We start from the raw sequence: 26,912 nt of genomic DNA, 5'->3' as shown, positions 1-26,912 counted from the left end.
CCGTTTCAAGGTAACCCCGAGCTTAGAGCTCACTGCTCGGCTCTGTCTCTGTAGCCGGCTTCCCCGTTCTAATACCTGCAAGCTCTGCGACACTCAGACACCCCCGATCCTTCTGTGACCCGGCGGGACCTGAGCCACGCTGACCCCACATGGGCTTCACCCCGGTTAAGCCTCTGGAGTGATGTCCCTCAGCGGAACAGACTTTTAAAAGTCCTGATTTGGGGCACCTTGCTGGCTCAGTGGGTTAAGCCTCTGCCTTTGGCTCAGGTCATGATCCCGGGGTCCTGGGATCAAGCCTCGCATCGGGCTCTCTGCTCAGCAGGGAGCTTGCTTCCCTTCCTCTCTCTTGCCTGCCTCTCTGCCTACTTTTGATCTTTCTCTGTCAAATAAATAAATAAAAATCTTTAAAAAAATAAAAATAAAAGTCCTGATTTTGTGCTCCATTGCTCCGCCGTTTGCCGGGAGCTGGCCCCTCTCCCCGCGGTCTATCTTCCCGTAGATTTGGATTCACTTCTCCGCCAGTCCTACCTTTCAGAAAGTGGTTGATTTTCTGTTTCTAGAATTGCTGTTCTTCTTCTCTTCGATCTCCCGTTGGATTTGTAGGTGTTTGCAATCTTTAGATAAGCTATCTAGCTGATCTCCCGCTACCCGAAGTAGTCTCAGCCTGCTACTTCTCCGCCATCTTGACTCCTCCCTTCGAGGGAGAGAATTTTAAGCAGACTCCATGCCCAGTGTCTCACAACCCTGAGATTGTAACCTGAGCCAAAATCAAGGGTCAGAGGCTTAACTGACTGAGCTGCCCAGGGGAGCCCAGACTTCCTGTTTTAAATACTAAGTCACAGAGATGAAAAGTGAAGCACAGGGAATACAGTCAAATATGTGGTATGGTGAGAGATGGGAACTACACTTAGAGTGGTGAGCACTGCGTGAGGCACAGAACTGTCGAATCACTATGTTGTACACCTATGCTATACTCCAAAACAAAAATACTTACCTTAAAATAATGTTAAAAAGCTACATATACTACATATTTTTTAAACAATGAAGTTCATTTATGTTTCTTCTGCTGTACTTGTATACCTCAATAAACATTACCTTTGGGGTGAATATGTGAGGAAAAAAATCAAGGCTCACTTTTTTAAAAAGTAAACTTTAACTATTGGATAATTGGCTTTTCCTATTTCTTTTTCTTTAAAAGTATAATTTCTGAGATCTTTAGATGCCTAGTTTCAGTATTTTATCTTTGTAAAATGTGTATTAAAATTGTCCCCTCTGTAACTCTGGTAACAATTTTTTCTATTTTTTCCACTTATTTTTTCCCCCAAATCTGGGTACTCCCACATGTATGATCTGCCAAGTATTTTAAAGCCAAAAAAAAAAAAAAAAAAGGAAAAAGAAAAAAAAAATCTGAGAACATCTGTTCTAGAGAAAAGGTCTTGTAGGTTTTTTGTTTTTGTTTTTGTTTTTACATCATAGAGCAATCTCACACATTGTTTTGCATGGAGTAGTTGCTCAAAAGATGTTTGTTGTATTGAATCATATTGAGTATTATAATATATGGTATAACATTGTTATAATAGGACTAGCCCAACCTGGAGTGAAAAATCAGAGCTTACGATGTAAGAAAAGTGATTAATCATGAGGAACGCACAATTGACAGCTACTTTCCTGTCACATATGTAATTAAGTGAAGTCTCACCATTCATGTAAGGCCATTTACTAGATGTCCATTCTGTGCCAGGCACTGCCCTAGGCTCTGCCCACAAAGACAGGCACAAGATAAGATCCTTTCTCGAAAATCATTCACAGCCTCGTGGACACCACTGACCAGAGAATGGGAATTTACTAAACCATGTGACATAGACTATGACAGATCCAAATTTTCTTTCCCTCTAACTCCTTTGTTTTTACTGTGAAGATGATGGGAGTAAAGAGTCAAGGCTTTATCAGCATAATAACTAGCAGGAGAGGGGTTCATCAGCCTTAGATAAGGATTAGGCTTCTCCCCCTAAACACAAAAAATTATCCTGGCCTAGGAGACCTTGAGTGTGGACACTCTCCAGTGGAATTCTGACTCTGGAGAGAGGCCTGAAGCATCTCTCAGAGGAGGTGGGGAGTGCAGGGGAGAAGTGAGGTGGAAAGGGAGGCCTGGATTTTCACAGGGGCAGATTTTGCATGGACGACGTGGCAGGAAAAATGAATATCATCAGCATTCACAATTGGCTCATACCCTCTTAGACGCTGAGGGCACGAATGATGCTTATTGCTGTAGTCTAGAAGGATGTTCAGTGTCCCACAGGTACCCATGAGATGAGAAAAGGAAAAACTGCCCAGTTCAGGTTGCACTGCAGATGTGGGGAGGGCAATGGAGATTTGAGAAAATGGTTAGGAATCTGAAAATTATTCGGTAAGGCTCAGACCCAGACTATGTGTCCAAAGAAGCTGGCCCCATCACACCTCTTTCTTATTAAATGATAGTCAGTCTATTACCATGATTGTTCTTACCCTGAACAGACTTGGGGGGGCAGAAAGTACACCTCAGAGCTGAGCAAAAGATGCTCCTTTTGAGGGTGAGGAAGAAAGGAAAGGGCAGGATGGGTTATCTTCCTCGGGAACAGAGTCCACAGGTGACAAACATTTGTAATATTCGTCTTCTCCATCAAGCACTTTGACTTGGCTGCAACAAAGAAAAGAGTTTTCAGCAGAAAAAGAGGACAAAGGGTACAGTCATCACTGCAGCAGCTGAAGTTGCATATGAGAACAGGGTTGGGTCCCCCCAGTGGGAAGGAAGGACAGGTTAGGGTAGGTAGCTCAGGTTCTCCCAAAACACAGGAACTGAGGTCTGATCCACAAAGCATTTCACCTCAGGGTCATAGGCCGATAATGGGCCCAATTTAGTGGGGTCTGGAAGTTGTGATCAAATTACAGTTTGTCTGCCTGAATTGACTTGTCTGTCCCTGTTTGGTTCCCTCTGGAAGAGAAAGTTCCTTCCTGTCCTCCTCCAGTTCTCAAACTGGTACCACTTACCTATGTCACTATATTCTCTATCGGGATACTAACAAACCAGATGAGTCCTCTAACCACTGGGGGAGATTTTCCTTTGTGTACCTTTAAGGCCCAGGGGTAGGGTGATGTGGAAGCAGCATATTTGCATTGCATGGAATGCTCTTATTTGTGGGAGAGTCTTATACAGTCTGCTACGTCTGCAATTATGAGGGAAACCACAATTTCCTGGGATAATTGTGAAAAATAACATTTGCCTTTAGGTGGCAATTTCAGCCTTTTCGGACAGAATAGATTCAAGTTTTATAAAGCTGCTACTGTGAAAAGTAGTTTCCAATGTCAATAATAAGAGTGATATCCCCGTTTGCATATTTTCAGAAGCTTCTCTGGAAAGTTTTGCATTTTCTGTAATATCACAAAGGACCCCTTCTGTTTACAGTTGCTTAGAACTAAGAAGACAGATATTTACCCAAGTTTTCTTGGCTTCCTCTTGCTCCCTTGATATTCTAGAGTTCCCTGTGGAGAGGGCCAAGAACACACAGTCAAAGCAAAGCAGCAAGTCGTTAATTTTTAATTCAAAGTGATTTTGTGTTGAATGCAAGCAGATGCTGATAATATCAGAAGTCACAGCATAATTTTTTTGATCAAAGGGCTCAAGTGAGCCTGATGAAGCATGCATCTTGCTCGTCTTTGATAAACCACATCAATTATTCACCGTGAAGGCAGACATCCTGACATGAAAGCAACAGATAAAGAGCCTAAGCACATGTTCAAGAAGAGAGCATAAGAGTGGGGGTGGGGCTGGAGGGGCTGGAACAGGTATTAATAACAGAATTATTAACTGGAAACAAAGCCAGTGAAACAGCTTTATGACCACTTTGAACTCACATTTAACTGGTTATAGTACATGGTGTCCTCAGGGCTACTCAACATTTTGGGCTGCTGACATCTTCGGCGAGGTGTTCGCTGCTTCTGTATAAGACCGTTTTCAGAAACTGCAGCAAGACAGCAAAACTTCACTGTAAATCATCCGAGGTGTTGGGAAAATCAGGTAAAAAACTGCTCTTCACATAGATGCACTTAGTGGAAACCGTGTCCTGTTTTAATGGGTATGTTGGAGTTCTGCTAATATTGGCAGAAATGTCATGCTAAGACACATGCACAACACTATACTTGTTGTATTGAATTGTATTGAGTATTGTAATATATGGTATAACATTATTATAATAGGACTAAGGGTAAACAAGGACCACTATAACTTTGCCTTCGTCGCTCTTATCCAAATCAGCTGTCAAGAGTGACAGAAAGCAAACTGGTTCGTCCATGCTGGTGGAGCAGAGGTTGGTGGTCAGCCTTTGTAGAGTGTGGAGTGGTAGCTTAGTGCGATAACTCAGGACAACGAAGGCAATCTGGGATAGTTTGCACCACATCCTACAGTAAGGGTTCAAAGACATCTGGAGCACACACACTCCTGGGTAGATGAGAAGCAAACCTTTCAGTGGGATACATTTTGGAGGGAAAATGGCTTGAACCAGTATTTACTGAAATGCTTTGAACAGTACCATTGATCTGTGCAATCTCTGGATATACAGTGGAAAGGAGAAAGGGAAAAGATAATTGCATGGCTTCACAGAGGAGTCTCTCTGTGTTAGCCCCAATTTCAGAACCCTGGACCAAGAGTGAACTGGAGATTAGGAACCAAGTGTCCAGGGACACCTTGGCTCAGTGGGTTAAGCCTCTGCCTTTTGGCTTGGGTCATGATCTCAGGGTCCTGGGATCGAGCCCCACATCAGGCTCTCTGCTCAGCAGGGAGCCTGCTTCCTGGTCACCCTCTCCACCCACCGCCCAGCCAGCCTGCCTCTCTGCCTACTTGTGATCTCTCTCTCTCTGTCAGATAAATGAATAAAATCTTTTAAAAAAAAGCAAACCACGTGTCCAATGACATCTTTCCAAGGAGATGATTTTCGTGGAATCTGCTGTCCTTTGGCACCATATCTGAATCAGGATTTAGCAGTTCCAACTTCTTGCCAACATACGAGCGCGCACGCACACACACATACACGTGCGCGCCCCAGAGCTGCCACGGGATATTGTTCACAAATGTCACAGTTTAGAGAAGAGATATAACTTTCTTCTACCGAGTGTACATCATATTCATAAAGCCGAGTTGGAGATTTATACTTGGAACTATAGCTTGACTTCACTAGAGGTTCCTACTATTTAGGGAAATTCTGGGGGAATTTTCCAAGTGAAGAATGACTCAGCAAGGGGCATTATGAAGAGCAAATCAGCAGTTTCCTAAGTATGAAGTTTTGCATCTGCACTTTTCTCGAACAGGAACATATCTATCTTGAACAAGGCGATTAGAACCATACAGGACTTTAGCAACCATTTATTCTAAACGCGCATTCTTTTTTTTTTTTTTTGAAAAGAAAACTGAGGCCCACAAATGTTGAATGACTCATTCCAGATGAAGTGGTAGAGTGAGGACACAACCCTAGATTCTTATCTCCTGTTCTAGAAGTGTTCTTTTTAAAACTACAGCATATTGTTTTTCTTAACAAGAAACTTTGTTTGTAAGCTAAGGTGTAAGTAGAAGTAAGCTCTGTGAAAACATATTAATTAGCATAGTACAATGATGCATTGCTTGCAGAGGGCTCCAGTAGCCTTTAAAGGTATCCCTGTCCATATCTTCAGGAAGTCCGTGCAGAGGGCGGGACTCCAGCTCTCATGCTGCCGTTGTCCTCAGAGTATGAGGAATCCAGGATGGAAGTCGGTTCTTTCTGATAGTTCCAACATACCTACCTCCTACTTGCTTTGTGAAGTCCATAAACTGTGATATGGTAGGACACAAAGTCCCTTGTGTCACCTCCTCTGATTTATAGATTAATGAACAGAAGTGCCTGGAGTTACGGTTGCTGGGGTGAACACACACTGGAGATCTGACATCTATTTTCCCTTAGACTTCCTAATATTATGGGAATTCCAACCTTGGAAACTCAAAAGGCTGATCTTAATAGTTTCTGAGTTCAGCTGGAGTTCAGCCCAGTTCAGCTGGACTTTATGTAGTGTTTACATTTGATCAAAAGCTTTTATTTATGTTCTCAATTGGGTATGCTTGATATAAGATGTGGTTTTCAACTTTTGCTCTCGATGAACTTGCTGTTCCATGGGTGGGTGTTTTTTTCACATTCTTAGAAGGAATTAAGTTATTGGGTAGAATTTTCTCAATTTTAACATTTCTCCCACGAATTAAAAAAAAAACAAAAACGGTTGGTTTCTGATGGCATCTATACTATACTACAATCTAATGTAAGTTGGTGTCTGATTTAGCATCAAGTTTTAATTTTCATTATTGTAGCTTAAATATCTCCATGTTTCATGGTGTTTTACAGAATGCCATAACTTCGAAGCATTTTGCCATTGGAAGAAATATGAGTACCACTGATATGTGATCAATAATATGCAACCAAATAAATACTTAGGAAATGAATCACTATTTAATAAATGCTGTTGGAACAATTTCATAGTAAGATGCAAAAAGTATGACTTGAATATAGACCTTATAAAATTTATCCTGTATGTAATATAAATATATAAATTTTATAATTTAAAACATTTTAAATATTTTTTATTGTGGGGGGAAAAAGGAAAATAAGACAAGGTCCCTATCTTCAGTCTAGCAGAGGGCACAGGGTCTTAAGAGGTTGAGTGACTTGTCATGTTAGTGCTGCTGGACTCCAGTTAGTTTTAAAAAATTCTAAATTGTTTACTTTTCTCAATATGCTTTTTGATTCTCACAGGCCACAATAAATTCCATATGTGTTATATAGTTAAACATTTTAAATATTCCTATAAAAACCTTAAAGGGAATGAAATGGATTATCTTAACTATGGAAGAAGATATTAATGACAACGATGGTCTCAATTATAATATAAATAAAAAGTAAAATATTCTATATGATGGACAGTAACAAAACTAAGATGAAAGGAAGTACATTAGAAAGATTGTAAACAAATTTAAAAATATATACACACAGAAGTCTACCAACCATAATGTGGAGAGGCTGAGGCAAGAGAAAGATGGAGACACATTCATACATATTGAAATACAATTAAATGAAATGAGATACTGAAATTGTTTAGCCATCCTGACAAACAGCTTCAACTAACACAACTACTACTGCTTTTCTATTAATTAGGATAAATTAAAGATCCAAAGACAATGTGGGAGTGGCCTCCCATACACAGATGAGCCCATAGGCTCCACCTTGCCTGAGAGAATAAATAACAACTTGACAACAAATAACACAAGCTAAGCAACTTGTTCCAAGAAACATGTCCCAGTGAAGGAGACCAGAAGGAGAGAAAAAGAATTTATATGAAGATGGATTATGATAACACTTTTGTAGTGGAAAAAAGCTAGAAACATGACAAATATTTAATAATTGGGGAGAAGATAACTCTGGGATATGAACATGATATTCCCATGTTCCCACGAAGGCACCAACAAAGATCAATTAAGGTATGCTGTTGAAAGATGAAAATTCAAAATTCAGAAAAAGAAGAAAAAGACAAAACAGCATATATCACATTGATTAAATCTAAATAGGTGTGCACATTGAGAAGTTTATCATGAATTTTTTCCTTTAAAAATTAAAAGAAAAAAATTAAAAGAAATCAATGAGGCATGTAGGGTAAAATTATTCTTTCTTTCTGTAGATGAAGAAAGTATAGCTAAGAAAGTTAAATCTCAAAGAGGCAGAGCGGAAGCTGGAACCCCTGTCTTTTGGCTTCCAAGGCAAAAGTTTGCTTCTAAGAGGTATGAAACAATAGGGTATGTGACAATTTACCTAGTTCATTTTAGTTAATGTAGATAAATGGGTAATTCAAGTTTGAAGATAAACATTAGTATATGAGTCATTTGAAGACAATGATGTTCATAATCTGAAAGTGGCCTATTTCTAGCTCACACAAACGTGTGTAAGCCAAGCCAATGCTCCAGTTTGTAATCCTCTGGGGGCTACCTCCTTTTAACAGTTTTTGAAAGTATATTATGTCATGGATACCATTTGACACACGTCTTTTCCCCTTTCAAGAATCCCTGCACCTTCTTTTCCCCTTGCGTCTTCTGATTTCATATTCGAGACCTGAGCACATCCTTCTCTTAGGAGTTTTGTCCCAGAACCTTATAATAAACTGCAGATAAATTCATTACAAAATGGAAGACTTGTAAACGGCATCTCAGTCAGGAGCACGGGGTCAGGCATGCTTCTGGATCCCCAACCCCAAATCATCACACTGTGTTTGCACAAGGGCTAAGCCCTTGGTGAGAGAGAAACAGCTGAATTCAGTTGCCAGCTTTGTCGCAAAACTTTAAACAGCTGATTTGGAAATTTCATATTTCAATTCTCTTTATTGAACATGCAGGTATCCCCACACTAGAGTTGCCAGATCAAATACAGAACACCCAATTAAATCTGAATTTCAGATAAACAACCAATACTTTTTAAAAATCTAATAAAACCCTGTGCAATACTCAGGACATACTTGTATTAAAAAGTGATCAGTTGTTCATCTGAAATTCAAATCTAGCTGGGTGTTCTGTATTTTTTTGTTGTTGTTAAATGGGGCAACCCTGATTCCAGCACCATTTCAAGTCACAAACAAGGCCTTTTGTTTCCTCCTAGGGTCTCAGAGATGAAGAAGGAAACTATTTCCTCACTCTGACTTGCTAAGTTACAGGTATTTTGGCTACAAATGCTCTTCCTCCAGACTGTCCCCTAACAGTTTGTCCCGTAGGGTTTCACTTTTTATCACTCATTACAGATGGTTCATTTTGATCTATTTCCTAACAGGATTGTAACGGGGGAAGAACCACCACAAGGGAGGGCAGGATGGGGCATACAGTCCAAATATTCCCCTTCTTAGTGGGGCAGCATGGATTCTGGGCCCCTGAGGAATGGACAGGCAGTGGGCAGGGTTCCTGGGAGGAAAGGGAGAGAGCACACTGGGAGAACCATAGCCCCGTACGCCCTCCCTGTGGGCCTTCCTCAGGCAGGAATATGTTCTGGGCGGTAAGACTGCTGATCTGATTGCCATTTGTGGATGAGGCATTCCCAGAGTTACTTGCCAAGTAAAACATCCCCATGAAGAAAACAATGTTCAGTGTTCTAGATTTACAGATGGCAAATCCCATATGGGGTTACTAGATATATCCCTGGGGCACAAAACAGAATTAGAGTTATGCAATTAACTTACAGAGCTGTGTCAAGTCCGTGAATAAAGGGGGTACATTATTTCTATGACCAAAGTTCTCAGGGTGGATAGGGGTGACAGCACCCTAGCTGTCAGCTGGATAATCTTTCTCCTCCATGATTGCTGACCATGCTGTGTTGTACTCCACTGGACACTTAATGAACTAGCCTCCAATGAGATGACTTGTTTTTTCTGGCCCTATGTCTCTTCCACTTACCATTTCATTTTTATGGATCAAGTCTTGTTTTACAAAGTAGCTTTTTCTTCATTTCTTCTAATTTTTGGGAAGGACAACAAACTCCAAAGAGATGACAGAGGCATAGGGAGATCAAGAGATCACACAGCAAGTTAGAGGCAAAGGAGAATTTGGGGTTCCAAATGTCCCAAAGAACATTTTCCTTACATTATACCAGTAGAAATACTGGTACCCAGGTCAGGACCTAGGCACTGATGTACCAAAAAAAAAAAAAAAAAAAAAATCTCCTTGGATTGTTCTAATGTACAGCCCATATTAAATCTTTCCTTACGGATAAGAGCCACATCAGCAGAGTATGCGATAATCTGCACTACCTTAAAAATGCTGTCTATGGAAGAAGCTTCTCAATGTGTTGTAAACCACTTGCTCCTGATATACCCTGAGGTGCAGGCTGTTTTGGGGATGCCCAGAACCCTGACAGGGAACAGGAGGGAAGATATTACGCCCTGGGAGTTCAGATTTTCCAATTTAAGTCATGGCATGGAGGATGATAAATCTCTGTGGTTTGGTCCCTTCCTTTTATAGCTAAGGGGTCCAAGTCCAGGGAGCACGGGCCTCTCTCTGGTCTCCCTTCAGATCCAGGGCTAGCTCAGGTCTTTTGATTCAAAATCTCAAAGCCCAGGCCATGGCCTTTACTATGATGCTTGTTCTTTTACAGAGACATTCTTAGAAGTTTTCACCTCGCCCTGTCTAACTTCAGGAGGGACTAAGGAATTCAGTGTGCTTTTGTAAAACACACACACTACCAGAAAGAGAGATTTTCTCCTGGGGTGCATGTAATTCAGATCTTCCTTTCTAAGATGAAAGGAAAGCTACAAATTTTCCCAGTTGCCATGTTATGTCATGACCAATCTTCCTCAAAATTGCAAAATTGCTACAAAGAAAACATCCCTGAGTTAAATTAGTGCCTGTGGAAGATGGTGGAGTTATAAACTGTCTACATGGAATTTTCTCCTTACTAGTTAGGGAAGTGGTAATAACTTCCCCTAAAACTATTTTATAGCTCAGGGCTTGGTACACACTTAACAAATAATGAATGAATGCACGGTGACCGTTCACTATTCTTGTTAAGATCTGTTCCATCTATGTGGCTCACTCTTTGGTTCTGTCAGTCAGGATATTACTGCCAGGGCTTCCAATAGAAAAAGGGCCTCTCCTATCCTTGGACACCTCTGGGGAAACTAGCCTACCAAGGGTGGAGATGAAGTCAGCCTCTTAAAAACAAAGTTGATTGTCACTGTTGTATTTTTTTTTTTAATATCCTTTCAAGATTTTTCTAGGACTATGTATCCATTTTTCTTCTTTTCTCCCCGCCCCCACCTTATAAAGAATTAGTTTATTTGGGGGAGAGAGAGAGCACACATTAGCAGGGGAGGTGGGGGGAGGGGCAGAAACAAAGGGAGAAGCAGGCTCTGTGCTGAGCAGGGAGTCCAAGGCAGGGCTCAATCCCAGGACCCTGAGACCATGACTAAGCCAAAAGCAGACATTTAACCCACTGAGCCATCCAGGTGTCCCTGCGTTCACTTTTCTTAACAACAAAAAATTTACTTGTTATTGCTTTCCCCTCCACTTAACAATAAAGTCATATTTTCCATGATATTAACCTACTCAAAAAATAGTGTATTTCTTTGAGAGTTACATTTTTTTTTAAAGATTTGATTTTTTAAGGAATCTCTACATGCCAACATGGGGCTCAAACTTACAACCCTGAGATCAGGAGTTGAATGTTCTACCAACGGAGCCAGCCAGTCGTCTGTAGAGTTACATTTTTAAAGTAATAAACGAACATGATGTTCAAATAAATTAAGCACGAGAGTCCATCTTTCTTCTCCCCTCTGTGATTCCATCCCCCATTCCACCCCCCAGTAGTAAATCCTGGAACAAGTTACTTGTCTTCCAGATTGGTCTCAATGGCATCATTTCAAATTGTTGTATGGTATTTCATTTAATGGATGATGCATGATTAACCAAAATAATCTCCTATATTCAGCATGAAAGTTGTTTCCAGTTTTTTTCTCTAAGTAGAGCTTTGAGGAACATCTCATAATTTGATCTTTGATAATAATCCACATTAGTTTCTTAAGATAAATTCCTAGAGGTTGAACAATTGGCTAAAAATTATACACATTTTTAAAAGTCATGATTTATCCCAATTGCCATCCAGAAATTATGTAGCAGATATCCTTCTACCATCTGAACCTGAGATTTATCCATTTCTGAAGGCCCTCACCAGCATGGGTCAGCATCCTTAAGATAAAATCTGATAACTGAATAGGTGAAAAATGGCACCTCATTTGTATTTTGATTTTCATTTCATTGAATACTTGAGAGGACAGTGTCTGTTTTTCCCCCCTCCCTGTTTATTAGTCATTTGTGTTTCAGGATTGCTTGTGAGCTGAAAGCAGCAGCTAAGCTCCCGGCTGGACCTACCCTAGATGGAATGAGCTTTGCCTGCCTGTTGTGATGGGATGATAGAAGAGACTTCCCACTGGCTACCAGGTGTGGAGACGCCCCTTTTGAAAATGAGCATGTTGTTGGAAAGCATATCTCAACCTTCTGTCATCATCCACCACTTAAACATTTTTTGCTATATTCAAGACACCAGTACTATTCTTCATGTAGTATTTTTAAAATCAACTACATTTTTTTTTTTTACTTAAACACATTTTAAAAAAAATGAATCCTTATTCACTGCTGTGCTAAGTGGAAATCCAGTGCCATCTGCCATAAACAGAAGTAAATCATGAAATAAATACAATGAAAACAAAAACAGTACTATCACACCTGAACTAGATTCTATTTCCCACAGAACGTTCTGGGCTTCTTTAAAAGGTCTGTTAAAAGGAGAGGTAAGTGTGAGAGGAATTTAAAACCTATTAATACAGTCACGATTTTCTCCTTAATATGAAGAATTTAAACTGAGAACTGAAAAAGGAGTAACTTTCTTTTACACAATCAGTGTTATTTAAGGTCACATTCAGACACCATCTAAAATCAACTTGCAGACCACTAGAGGACCATGTCCCACACTTTGAGAACTATCAGTGTTGTGAAAGAAAAAAAACCCAGCAGGTTTAGAAAAACTGGAGCCTGAATTCCTCCTCTAGCACTTACTATAGGTCTGACTTGGTGATGATGATCACCCAATTAAGGTTGTGGTGAAGATGACAGATAACACATGAAAAGAGAAAACCCGGCACCCAAGGCCGAGCAGGTGCTCCTAAGGGGTTAGCCCAATTCTGGTTATATGGGGATGGTTCTCTACCCTGGCTGCACGTTAGAATCCTCTGAAGAACTTATAAAAAGTACAGATGCCTTAGACTCACCCCTGGACGTTAGTCAAGTTAGTCATTCAGTTAGTCAAAGGTAGAGCTCTGCTTTTAAACACAGCGCCACCCCTCCCCCATCCCCTTTCAGAAGATTTTAACTTGTAGCCAGCTTGGAAAAACTAAGGACTTAAACCTCTCCTAAAAGCTTAGATTGATTTCACAGATCAGCTAGCCGTCATCTGTGGGGCGCCAGGGGTGGGAGGGGTGGTCGAGAAGTTTCAGTTGGGCAGGAGAAATTGTGGGGAAGGGACAGCAGCTCCCGGAGGACTACTAGCAGTGTGAGGTATTCACTTTGTGCTGGAAGCCACATCAGATGGCTTGAGCTAAAGCTATGGACACTGGGAAAATCATTTTTCATATCCCAAGAGAAAAGTTTTGCCGACCATGGAAACATTATCTCTGGTGTCCAGAGGGTATGATGCTGCTCAGCGCTCTCTGGCAGGTTTTGGTGTGAATGAACGACAAAGCTGAAAAGCCATTCTGACCTACTAAACTTTTTAAGTCAAACATAAATGTAGGGCAAAAGAGCTGGAGTGTCGGGAGGGTTGAAACAAGTAAAAAATGTTTAAAAGGCACAAGCTTAGAATCAGTAATACGGATTCAGCAATGGGTTGCTGTTGGTTTCTTTCTTTCTGCTTTACGTTGCCCAGTCTACTCAGAATGCTCGTATCATGTCCCATCTCTCTGCTTTTAGGAGTTTTTAAACTGCTTATTCTGAGCTCTCGCAATGTTCCCTTCCAGCCACGCGTCTTCCCGTGGGGATGAATGACTTCATTTGTTGCCGTTCCTGACCATGGCTATTTCCTAACTTTGGCCCTGTTGGGGGTTGGGGGGCAGGAATTAAGGCCAAAATGGCCACCCAATCTCTGCCCAGTGAAAAGCAGCACTAATTCAGCTTTTTCAAAAATGTCAACGTGAAAAAAATCCAAGACCTGATCTGATGCTTAGCAGACCCACAATGCTAGGCAGCAGGCTGGGAGATGCCATTTCTGGAACTCCTAATGAGATGCAAATCACCTAGTGAACTACTCGGGAGCTGGGAAACAATGTCCTGGGTAAAAGCAGATAAAAATGGAACGAAAGAATGTCTTTGAAGATTGGAACGACATTTTAAATGCTTGAGGATATGGGACACCAGATAGTGCTGGTTTTAGGAAACTAATTGTGACTGGGTCTTTGATTCCTCATGGCAGGGGATCCTGGGGCATTCATCCCCAGCTCTGCCTTGCTTTCTAAGTTGGGACCTGGTTCTGCTTCTTGCTATTAGTGTGCAAAGGGCAGGTCGGCTGTAGTGAAACCAACACTGGGCTTGAGGTCAGAAGGCCTGGGCATAGTTCAATTTCTGGAACTTTCTGGTATGTGACCCAGGTGAACTGCTTACTTTTGTGGCTGCCACGTTTTATCTGTGAAACCAGGCGTTGGACCGATGGAATGATTTTTCGACAAAGGGTGGTAGTGCCGCCCCACTGCACATTTTCTTGCCTGGAGATTTGAGGCTGTTATCCCTGAAGTCATGCTCCTTCCCTGTGAGTGTCTGTGCATAGTGAGAGATGTACCTGATGAGAGTTAGTTGTGTGAAAGCAGGAAGAGAGAGAACCATCAGCCAAGAGACTCTTTAAGGTCCCTTCCAACTTTAAGATGCTATGGTTGCCAAATTCCAGCCACTCATTTTCAAAATGGACATAAATCCTATGGACCCTAGAGGCCTTCTTGGAATTTAAAGAAGACCCATCAAACTGCAGTCAGGCTTCAGCACAGAAAGTTCTTGGTAACTATACCAGAACGTCACTGTAATATGATTCATTCACTTCATGAGCAATGCTGCACAAGGGGGTGCTCACACAAACCCCTTTCTTGGTCATTTGGTTACTGATGGGCTAAAAGACCACACTTGAATCTCACCCACCCTTCCTAGCTGTGAACAAAAACTGCAACGCACAGGTTAATACCGTACAGCTGTACAAACACCCACCCAGGTTCACAAATTGTAAAATATTTTTACATACAGAGAGCAGTCATTAGTATGATGGACTTGGTTTGGGGGAGATTATATGTACGAATGATTCAGAACTCTGTGTGTGTGTGTGTGTGGGTGTTGTGTGTGTATGTGAAATTGTAAAGAATGTGAATAATAGACCAAATGAAACCACAGTTGTGATTTTTGTTTTCCTTATACTAATGAGATGCAAAAGTGGAATCAATGCAGTATTAATGGTGAAAAATGAGATCACTCTGGTTCTTTCCATTTTAATCTCCAAAAGCCAATAAATAGGACGTATCTGGGGGAAATAAAGTTAAAAAGAAAATAACCATTTGGGTTATTGTCCTATTTTTGTGCAAGTTGCAAAAATTTCCTTGGTACACTGTAAATTAAATTTTGCCCAACTATCTAGTATATCTTTAAGATTTATAAAAATATTGAGACACAGAGGTCTCAGTTCTCTGCTCCAAACAAGAGTTTAGACTCTAGTTCTTCCAGATCATACAGAACTACTAAACTTCTTTGCCCTGTTTTCTTATAATCTGATATGAGCTTAATCCATAATGGAAACAATATACAGACTAATAGCCTCTCATACCCTCCCTTTCCCTTTATTCTCATGGGAGGTTATCTTGTCATGATGAGGTCATTAGAGATCTGAGTCTCTCCACAGGACTCAGGATCTCTCAACAAACTAATGTCATCAACCTTTTTTTCCCATTTAAATTGCACTTCTCTGAGTCACTTGATCAGTATAGCTATAAGCCCATTCCAGCATGTCACAAAAAAACAAGCCAAGCTTAACAAAGTAAAAACTTACGGTTGTTAGCAGCATATCTGAAAATGGATATCTCCTGTGTTATACAGTGACTTAGGCCTTGAAAAGGACATTAATTACCACTTTTACTCAAGCTTCTGTGCAGTGACTTTGTATACTGACACACTGTGCTCTGACCACTCGGTCTGACCAGGCTAAACAACAGGTTCAGTGAATTTAATTTTAAGTTTACAAACTAACATATTTTAGGGAGTCCATATCAGCAGTTCTCCACTCTTGGACCCTAAAGGAAACACTCTTTCAGGGACTCTGGTATCTTGGCTTAGTCAAATATTAACGATCAGAAACCTGGTAGCATTTATCTGACAATAAAGAAAATCATATTAACAGGAGCTCTCCACTGGAGGGATCTTGGACATCCGTGATGGCGCCGGGAAACGCGCCACTACCTCTGAAAGAGCGGGAGGTCCTGGCTGACTTGGCACCTTCCCACTTCCAGCTCTCACTGCCTCTCACCCTGCATGAGATGGGGACCCAGCAGAGTGGGGTTAAATGGGTTGGGGAGCCAGTCCAGCTGGGGGTCATTAGCAATCAAGGACCAGCATTAAAAGGCAGCAGGAGACTAAGGGTCTCTGACAGGCTTGGCTCCACGCACCATCTGGAAAGAAAGAGGCTGTAGAAGCTGGATTAAAAAAAAAAAAAAAGGGGGGAAGAAGAAGAAGAACAACAACAACAACAACTTTATGGAGATCCCTTCTTGGAGATTCAAACATAAACAGTGATGTTATTTTCAAAGGTGGTCCTTCATTTTTGAGAGTTGGGCCAGGAAGCCACATTTCCAGGTCAATCTCTGGCGATAATGACAATTCATTGGTGCCTGGGTTGGGACCAACCCGGGAAACTCTGTCTAACAGTTTGATAATGGCTAGTAATCAGAACATCCATGCTGGATAATGTGTGAAGCCTGAAGTATGGGGGGCAGGGCTCATACCAAATAACACATTTAGCTGTACTCTATACCCTATAGTATGATCTGTGATTAAGAGGAGAAAAGCAGAGAGCTTTACTTTGGATGTGCCCAAATTGATAATTTAAACTGTTAATTTTTCACACAATGATTTTTTTTTTAAAGATTTTGTTTTTATTTATTTGACAGACAGAGATCACAAGCAGGCAGAGAGGCAGGCAGAGAGAGAGAGGAGGAAACAGGCTCTCCTCTGAGCAGAGAGCCCAATGCGGGGCTTGATCCCAGGACCCTGAGATCATGACCTGAGCCACAGGCAGAGGCTTTAACCCACTGAGCCACCCAGGTGCCCCAACACAATGAAAATTTAAAAACAAGCTGGGACTCAATTTCTAAGGTCATTCTAAAATAACCTGTATAAAGAGGTGGCAGTCATAGATGTCACATAGAGCATATACATGATCACTAACTTTGGCTTACATTATTAAGTTGCTTCTCTCTTTTTTGCCTTTTAGATTTTTGGATGTCCCTCCTCCTTAATTGTAAATACATAAGAAAGAAAATATGTTTAAAATACAGAATTTTATTTCTTTTGATCATAGATTGTTAGACTTACAGAACAAAGAAAACTTACAATGTGATCCTTAAGATGTATTACAATACTAATTTAAAATGAGCTGTTATTCTCACAGTAAGAATCACTAATATAATATTATAGTTGAATTCAAGGGAGGAATTTGCATTCCAGCTCATTACTAATCTTCAGAATACCTTTAGTTCTGATTACAAAGCAGCCAGTGCAAGGAAAAGGACTCAGGCTTGTATCTGTTTTTAGATGGTAAATGTACTTTCCTGATATTGTTAAGAATGAATAGTAGCTAACATTATCCTCATGAAGCTTTTGGTAAGGTTCTAGATGCCTGGGCTAGGGAAAAAGCAATGGGAACAATCTAGGACTCTGTACTCTCTCAGATTTAGGGTCACGTGATGGGGGGCTCAGATGACACTGGCTGCTGACTCAGGGAGTAGACATGTAGAGAAGAAATCAAGGTGGTTACAGACCAGCAGAAATGTGCAGTTCTGAGCATCAAATCTCAATCATTTTTTTGTCCTTAACTTTGGATAAATTTACATTCATTATTGGCCAGCCTATCAGAGATAGTGTTTTACTTAAAGCTCTAGTCACAAAGAACAGAGTTTATTTTATTTTTATTTTTTTTTAAAGATTTTATTTATTCATTTTACAGAGATTACAAGTGGTCAGAGAGGCAGGCAGAGAGAGAAAGGAGGAAGCAGGCTTCCTGCTGAGCAGAGAGCCCGATGTGGGGCTTGATCCCAGGACCCTGAGATCATGACCTGAGCCACAGGCAGAGGCTTAACCACTGAGCCACCCAGGTGCCCCACAAAGAACAGAGTTTAAAAAGAGACATACAGATCCCCAGAGGGAGAACACTGTGGTCATAAGACATAGACAAATCCTGTTCTTAAGGTTCTGTAGTTGGGCTCATGCTAATTTTGACAGTTCTCCTGAAAGCTTTTAGTTTTTTTTAGGTATATAAGGGTGACAATGTGAACGTGACTTAAATCATGGAAACCCAGTACTGATTAGAGTTATGGGTCTCTAGGAATGTATATAAAGGGTTTCTTTTAAATAGGTAAAAATACCCAAACTTGATGTCTACTGCCCAATCTCACACTAAAACTTCATAAAAGATTTGTACCTTGGTTTGGTATGGAAGATTGTTAGTACTAACTTACTCAAGTTCACTTATCTCTGAGAAGCAGAGAGTAGAACCCAGGATTCAATTGGCAACAAAGCCCAAGCCCTTTTCGTTATGGCCTATTGCTCCCCTACACTTCACTGGTGAGAGAGGGGGACTGGTAAGGGGATTGAAGAGAGTGGGGAAAGCTTGAAATAGATGCAGAATGGAATGGGAGTGGGTCCTGGTCTGAAGAGAGTGGGGAAAGCTTGAAATAGATGCAGAATGGAATGGGAGTGGGTCCTGGTCTGGGACTAGTATTTGGGGAGCATTTTAGGTCCAGCCAGGATTGGAGATGATTATTTTGTGAAGGGCACAAAACTGCCCAGGTAGGATTTTCAACAACAATTCTTAGGAGTACAAGTGTAATGCAGAGGAGGAAGGATTAATCTGGAGCTTGGATATTCCACATGGTGGATGGAAGGACCTAAAGTTTGTTAGAGTAACTGAATTCTAGTCTAGGCTGAAGGCAGGTAGAAGGCAAGCCAGCAGAGCTTGGAAGGCAATGGAAGAACAGCTGAGACAGGGGTGAGAGAGCTGGAAAGAGAGGCTGTGTTCCTATGGGGAGCAGCCCTTTATGGGTCAATGTAGCCATTGAGGTAGATGCCTGGGTGGAAAAGAGATGAATGTCACTGGTGTGAAAGGGTAGGGAGCAGTAAAGTTTAGGAGTTGGACAGATTGTATGGCTGTGAAAAAATCTCTCTAGTTGGTGGTGAGATTTGGGAACAGAGAAGATGATAAATTAAATACTCAAATGCTCACTGAATGTGAAGTGACCAGGATAAGGTCAGCAAACAACAGGAACAGAGGGTGATCAAAGGAGATACAGATAGCAATGGCAAGTTAGCAGGATGTGAATTTTACCCCTGACCCCTCCCCCACCCCAAGGTCCTGCTGATGGGGCTCCACTCAAGACTTCATGGGAAATGGTGGCCAGTAGAAGCGGTAAGTCAGAGGAGAGGAAACCCAGAAAACAGTGGATAAGCAATGACACCATGGGGCGACTAGAGTGCCTTGAGTTTTGAGGAGTAGCCAGTGGTGACCAGCATTCAAGGCAGGCTGGAGAAAGTTAGCCTAAGGTCTCAAATGGAATAACCTTTGTTGGGAAGTTTCATCAGTGCCAGTGGGAACCGGTAGTCATGGAAGCTAAGCGCCAGCAGGCTGAATGGTTTAGGACTCCACACCACTGATTGGTGCAAGGTTATTTTCATGCTCCTGAAAAGCAAATCCTGAATATGGGAGAGAGATTAATAATGATTAATTTATTGTTGGTAGGCCAGTTTGTGGGAGTTTGAAAAAAAAATGGGGGTGAGGGCAGAAGAAAAAGAGAGGAGAAGCACCAAAGTCCAGGTGGATGGAGAGAGGGGCTGGACAATGCCCTCTCTTTCCCATTACCAGATTAATCTCTGGCCCCTGGTGTGAGGTGGGCCCCTGGTCCCAACTGCTCTGCGGGACCTTTTTTTTTTTGCAAAGTGAGAAGGAAGACATCAGGGGCTCATGTCATGCTCTGCTAAGAAAGGGTTGTTGGATGTCCTTAAGCATTATGGAATTGAACAAGACCTCTTGCTGATTTCATAAACACAGTGTCTTCCTTGTCAGCGGTGCCTGCCGCAAGCCTTGGCACAGTGGGATGAACCCAAATACCAATGGTCACGCTACATCAGAACCGTGACTCCCTGCTAACCCCTGGCACCACTGGTGAGGGTAAACATGTCTTTTTCTCCCTGAAGGTGAAATCTGTCCCTTATTGCTTACTCAATTTTATTAAGGGTCTATTCTGTGCCAGGCCTTGGCGATGGGGCAGTGAACAAAGATCTCTGCCTTCAAAGAACTCACCAGTTGGTAGGGGAGAAACATAATAAAGAATAAGCGTAGGGGTGCCTGGGCAGCTCAGTGGGTTAATCCTCTGCCTTCGGCTCGGGTCATGATCTCAGGGTCCTGGGATCGAGCCCCGCATGGGGCTTTCTGCTCAGCGGGGAGCCTGTGCTTCCCGCTCTCTCTCTGCCTGCCTCTCTGCCTACTTGAGATCTCTCTCTCTGTGTCAAATAAATAAATAAAATCTTTAAAAATAAAAAAGAATAAGTGTAATGAATTGTATGGTATATGCTAGAAAGTTATGAAGATTATTAACAAGAACAACAACAACAAGGTAATAGGGGAGGGCACAATGAGTAGCCCATTGTCCTTAAGGTCCTGAGCACTGGTGCTGCTGGGCTTCCTTCCCCAAGGTCTGATGACACCCCCACAAACCCTCAGATGCAAATACACACCACAGGTGACCCTTTCTCCACCAGGCTTCACCTGGCCAGTCATATGTTCCTCCTTGTAAAATTTTTGGTTCATGGGGGGCTGGACCAAAGCGGTGGACCAAGTGACAGAGAAGAGGATGCCTTGGCATCTGGGCTACCTGGTAGAAGTGGAGCTTTGTAGGGAAGAGGTGGCTCAGTACTGGCTCTCTTGTGTCCAAGTGTCCAGGGAAGGTTTCACCCAGGAACCCACTGCTGCTCCATGGGTGGGACTCAGTGCCCGTGAGACCAGGGGATCCACTAGGTTGCTAATGACATCACGTTTTTCTGTTCTTCAAGGTCTCTTGAGCCAACGAGGAAATGAGATTCACAAAAATCAATTCATGAAATTTGAAATGTGTACATTTTGATGGAAGTCCACAGAGGAAGCAAAGAAAATACATAAGCCCCTCACTGAAGCTACAGGGAAGGAGAATCTGACATTTCCTACAAACAAGGGAAGGTATATAGAAGTTAATCGTGCTATACCCAAGGTTACTGTTTTCAAAGATTTATAAGAGATTATTGCTGTTCTCTTTAGTGTGCCTTTTTCTATTTATTTTATTGGATGCAATAGTAGGAGACTTTTGAATTCTGCCTCCTCCTACCCCATCGCTAGGAATGGAGCTGAGCCTCAGAGAGGAAATATGAACTACTCTTTTTAAATTTATTATTATTTTTAAAAGATTTTATTTATCCATTTATTTGACACAGAGAGAGAGAGAGAGAGGGAGGGAGAGAGAGAACAAGCAAGGGGAGCAACAGAGGTAAAGGGAGAAGCAGGCTCCCTTCTGAGCAAGGATCCCAATGCAGGACTTTATCCCGGGAGATTTCAGAACCCCGGGATCATGACCTGAGCAGAAGGCAGACACTTAACCAAGTGAGCCACCCAGGCATCCCTGAACTACTCCTGATTCCATTTCTAATCTGTAGTATTCTCATAGGTTTCAACGTCCTCGACACTCCCATTTTGTGCAAATACAGTTCTGCTCCAATAAATGTTAGCCCCAGAGCTGGTTGTTTGAGATCTCATTTTGCTAAATGACTCTGGCCCTTCTCCTTAAAAAAAAAAACAAATAAACAAACAAACAAAAAAGCATAATCACTTAAGACATACCACTTGTTGATAGAAGCTTCCTTGAAGTAAGATTCCTCAAATGTGGGTTAAATGTCTATGTGGAGCTATGTAATTAATTTTGAGGCAGAATGTCTTAAATCAGCCAAATTTCTGTTTCATAAGGACCTAGATGGTGCCTCATCTAGTTGCCAACAGGGTCAACCTGCTAATTCTCTCCATTCCAGAACATGGTTGTTTGTAGTTCTGATGAATTTGCCATGCTGTTAGCTAGGGTTAATCTGCGATTCCTACATGAAGGTTAGGAAACTGCAAGCTAGGCTTATCCTCCTCCTAAAAGGCAAATAGACTCTTCGACACTTTCTGACCTCCCAGATCTGCAACTGCTTGCTTTGGAGACTTCAGTCTCTTTCCTGTGATAACACATCTTTGAAGAGTATATTTTCACCTCTGTATCCTTGTACTGAGAATTAGATAAACTAGCTTCACAATATATAAATTGTTCAATAATTGGAGCAGGCATCTCACATCAAAATATGCAATTCAGATTTTATCTACTACCCAAATGCAAAATTCTCAAGGGTACTGAGTTATGAAATTATTCAAACACAGAAATTAGCATTTTAAAAAGTTCTCAGCTGATAGAAAAGTACTGTTCTCTGATACTTTTCCCCGTGTGTAACTTAGCAAGTACTGGGTATTTAGAGCCAACACAACCCATGAAGCAGAACAAGACTTCAGGATGTAGCAGCAAGTAAAAAGAACATTATTTTATTTGACAGAGCTACATAGCTCTGTCTACATAGCTATGTCTGCCAGACATAGCTGGCAGAAGAAATGTATATAGGTATCTCATTTCTGTATTCAAGACTCCCGGAAGTTTTGGTTTAGAACTCAGTGGAAAATTACTGACCACCTGATAGAAGGCAATAACTTTGCCAACAAAAGTCAGACTTGCTATAAGTTCCTAGAGATCTCTGCCTTGGTCTCCCTTCTGAGAATCAGCTACACTGAGGAACTGGGCACGATGAATATAATGGAAATAAAACTCTCCAGGTGGACATTGTTTTGCCCTCTGATTTGATTCGAGAGCCTCCTCTTTACTGTGGGGACCATATTTGACATATTTGCATGTGGCTGATCCCCCCTCCTTTCCCTCTTCCCCAAGTTCGGTTTAGAACTCAATGGAAAATTACTGACCACCTGATAGAAGGCAATAACTTTGCCAACAAAAGTCAGACTTGCTATAAGTTCCTAGAGATCACCAGTTGGTAGGGGAGTTCAGGTTGAACCTGTAGCCCAGGCCTAGCCCAGCAGAATTTCCCTTTCCCATCCACAATGGTCCATTCGGGGTGTGGGCACGCAAGCCAGGCAGGGCTAAAGTTCCTCTAAGAGACCTGAGATAGGGCACTGGAAGAGAGAGCGCCTTTGTCCTTCGGGATCTTGAGACAGGATCAGTGGTCAATTTACCAACATTGAAAAATGACAGCCCCAAAGGGATAAGCAGCACTGAGAAAGGGAGACACAGGAGAGAGGGAGAGGCCTAATGCCATTGTTTGAATCCCAATAAATTACATTTCGAACTAAGCTGGTTTGAGATGGGGTTCTCGTTCTCATATCTAAATGAGTCCTTCCATAGTTTTTACGAACACGTAACTTACATCGTATTGCCCTTCCTGATAATCATTAGCTTTGACACTCTGCACCTGCACCAGTGAGGAGCACCCTGGGGTCCTTTTCCTTAGCCTCTCGGACAGCTCTAATGCATCACGGATTAGGTCATTAGGTCTTTTTGAGCCACTAAAAATTAACATGTGGATGTCCCTGAAGGAAAACCCGCTTGTTTGGTGTGTGTGTCTGTGTGTGTGTGTGTGTGTACGGCATTTCATTACTTTAATATTAGCTAGAGGTGAAACAAGCTCAGCATGCCAGTGTAATTTGTGAGACATCCATTTCTTATTAATAAAGTAAACAGAGGCATTTGTGAGGAAGCATGAGCAAGGAACTCAGCAAGCATGTGGGCGATTTCCCACCTACACCAGACGAAACATGAAAGAGCAACTCTTAATTACAACCAAATATTAGCTCTGGCTCCTGGGAACTCATCATCCCATCTCAAGGTCTATATTTATGAAAATTTAAGCAATGTCTTAAAACATGTTAATTTGTTCTTTGTTTATTTCTTTCCCTGACAGATTAATTTATTCCAAGGGACTTTGGTTCTCAAGCGCTAATATATTGATCGGGCCCATGTACGACATAGCTAATAGCCTGGGGAGGAGATTTTGGTGGAAAACAAAAGTCTTTCTTGTACTTTTCCTTAGGTAATTAACTTTTATTTGTGGGCCCTGGAATGCTTCCAGTTTTCTCTGGATTTGCATCTCTGACTTTCAGATCAATGGTTGATTTCATGAGAAAGGGGCTGGAAGCACTGAAAAAAAGAATTACACTTTAGGCTTGAATGAACCAGTCAGATCACATTGAGGCCAAGAGAAAAGTTATGAGTTCTTTCCTATGGGGTGATATCCTTCCAAGAGCTTCTATGTAAAGGACATTCAGACAGTCATAAGAATCCGAAGTATGAGAAATACTGTTTATCATTTATGGAAACTTCTCTTGGTGAATTTTGGAACCTTTGGTCTTGTCTAGTCCCACTGGAAACTCAAAGCAATGTCCATAAAGTGCTGTCCTTTTAATGTCTATTCCTTGATTCTCAGTTCTTTTGTAGCTCGTGAATTGTCCTGAGAAGTCTGTGGAACTTACGCACTATATAGATATATATAGATATATATAGATATATACATATATACGTATATGTGTATATACGTATACGTATATATGTATACGTATATATGTATATATGTATATATATGTATATATATGTATATATATCTATATATCTGTATCTTGCAGAAAGAGAAAGTACATAGCAAGTAAGAAATGAAATTAGCCTAGAACCTATATGTTCCCAAACAACCTAATGTTTTTAACTATCTGTATCATTAGATGAAGTGGAATAGAAAGTCTCCAGAATTGCACCTGTTCTCAAAATTCAGGCAACTCCTTAAATAGTCTTGGATTTTAGTATTAAAGGTCTGCAAGTTTAAAGCAGTACATGATGGGGCACATGGTGGGCTCAGTTGGTGGAGCAGGTGACTCTTGAGCTTGTGGTTGTGGGTCTGAACCCCATACAGGGTATAGAGATTACTTAAAAATAAAATTTTAAAAAAATAATAAAGCAGTACATCAGAAGTGAGTGACTCCTAATTATAATATTTCCCTTTCACAAACAAAATCTCTCTCTTTTTTAAAAGATTTTATTTATTTGAGAGAGAGAGCATAAAAGGGGAGTGGTCAGAAGGAGAAGCAGACTCCCCGCCGGAGCAGGAAGCCCGATGTGGGACTTGATCTTGGGACTTTAGGACCATGACCCGAGCCAAAGGCAGTAAGTCGCCCAACCAACTGAGCCACCTAGGCACCGCCTTTTTTTTTTTTTAAACTATCTTGAACTATATCTTTTTTTAAAAAAATATTTTATTTATTTAATCGACAGAGACACAGCTAAGAGAGGGAATACAAGTAGGGGAGAGGAAGAAGCAGGGTTTCTGCTGAGCTAGGAGGCCAATGTGGAGCTTGATTCTAGGACCCCAAGATCATGACCTGAGCTGAAGGAAGATGCTTAGCAGCTGAGCCACCCAGGTACCCCCCACAAACAAAATCTTTCTAGTTAGCAAGTCAACTAGAGAGATTTCTGTCACTCTTAGAATTCCAGAATTCTACATGCTTTGTGCCTTGACCTAGAGCTTCTCACTAAATACAACAAACATACATTATTACTTATAAAGTGCTAAATACAGGTCAGAATGCTAATGTAGATATTTTTATTATGTAATATTACTTTTACAAATAGGCGAAATGGCATAAACCATGTGCTAGGATATATGCCTGAAATTCAGGTACCTACTATCAGATGAAAGCAAGAGTTTCTTGGAATGACTGTAGTAGACTATGTAACTTTTATACCAAATATTCCTGTTGCTACCACTCAAGTGGTCTCCCAGCAGGAAGATTTACATCCCCACCCTGCTAAACTCAGGAGTGATCAGGTGGCTTCTCTTGGCCAATGAAATACACATATCTCAAAAGGATGTGTGTGTTTCTCTGTAGAAGCTAGGATATGATTGGCCAAGTCTCTGCCACAGCTATCAGTAATGATCTAGATAGAAATCACTCCAGCAGCCTGGGTCCAGAAGTGAAGATGCCATAAAGCACAGCCATGGCTACAGCAGGGAATCACGAGTGAGGAATGAGCCTTTGAGGTGACAAGTCCCTAAGATGTGGGGGGTATTTGTTTCTGCAGCATAAACTAAGCTATTCTGACCAAGAGCTTAAATTAAATATGTATACTTTATTGATTTATTAGTTTGATCCTTATGACATTACCATTTGGTAGTAAAAACATGATCTAATAGCAGCAAACTCATATGATTCAATTTATTATAACTGAGAAAAACTAGAATATGAATTTCTACTCATGAAACTATAAGTACTTAGAGTATGTACTTAGTATAAGTACCACTTATAAGTTGTACTTACGTACAACCATAAGTACTTAGTAAGGGAAGGGCATATTTATTACTTTGATTCTTTTTATTAAAAAGATCATATCAGAGCCAGAAAAAGGGTTCCAAAAAAATACACATTCCTAAATCCACCGTGTTAGCAATAGTCAATGGACAGGTCGTCTTCCAGGTGACAGTTCCTAGGGATGCACTGGTGAGCAAACAGACATGATGCTGCCTTTATGGAGATTTTGTTCCTTGTAATGATGGTGTTCAATTCTGAACAGGTCAGTTACTACAAATCTTGATGTTTTCAGTTGGATTTATGTAGGAAAGGGGACTAAAGAGGGAGACAGCCCCTCAGGAATGACAGAATGACAGAAGCTAGCCATGTGAAAAGCAGTAGAAGTGGGGGTCAGAGAGCATTCCAGGCTGAGGAACAGCATAGGCAAACGCCATATTCATGACCCTGAGAGAGATCAGATCTGACCAGTGGGGATGGACTGTAGTGAGAAAAGGGATAATAATGTGTAATAAAGCTGGAAAAATGTGCTGTGGACAGGTCATGCAGGGCTTTGATGGCTATGGAAGGAATTTGAATTTTAAGTTAATGGGAAGTACTGAAAGAGAATGGGAAGAAAAAAAGAGAGAATTTATTTCT

At 41.2% G+C, this 26,912-nt stretch overlaps 1 protein-coding gene across 1 annotated transcript in view; it reads right to left on the bottom strand.

Moving 5' to 3' along the window:
• Positions 1–26,912, bottom strand: part of MYO3B (myosin IIIB) — a 224,515-nt gene that overhangs the window by 7,814 nt on the left and 189,789 nt on the right. The window contains exons 22-24 of the mRNA XM_032880284.1: positions 3,892–3,998; positions 3,473–3,519; positions 2,506–2,677 (exon numbers count right to left, since the gene is read on the bottom strand). Coding sequence (XP_032736175.1) covers positions 2,539–2,677; positions 3,473–3,519; positions 3,892–3,998 — 293 coding nt within the window. The 3' untranslated portion in view covers positions 2,506–2,538. The remainder of the gene's footprint in view (positions 1–2,505; positions 2,678–3,472; positions 3,520–3,891; positions 3,999–26,912) is intronic.

Source organism: Lontra canadensis, unplaced genomic scaffold, assembly GCF_010015895.1.
Source record: "Lontra canadensis isolate GAN:19392208 unplaced genomic scaffold, GSC_riverotter_1.0 scaffold69, whole genome shotgun sequence".
Taxonomy (NCBI): Eukaryota; Metazoa; Chordata; class Mammalia; order Carnivora; family Mustelidae; genus Lontra; species Lontra canadensis.
The sequence above is the reverse complement of the archived record's forward strand: the minus strand, read 5'-3'. Positions and strand labels throughout refer to the sequence as shown.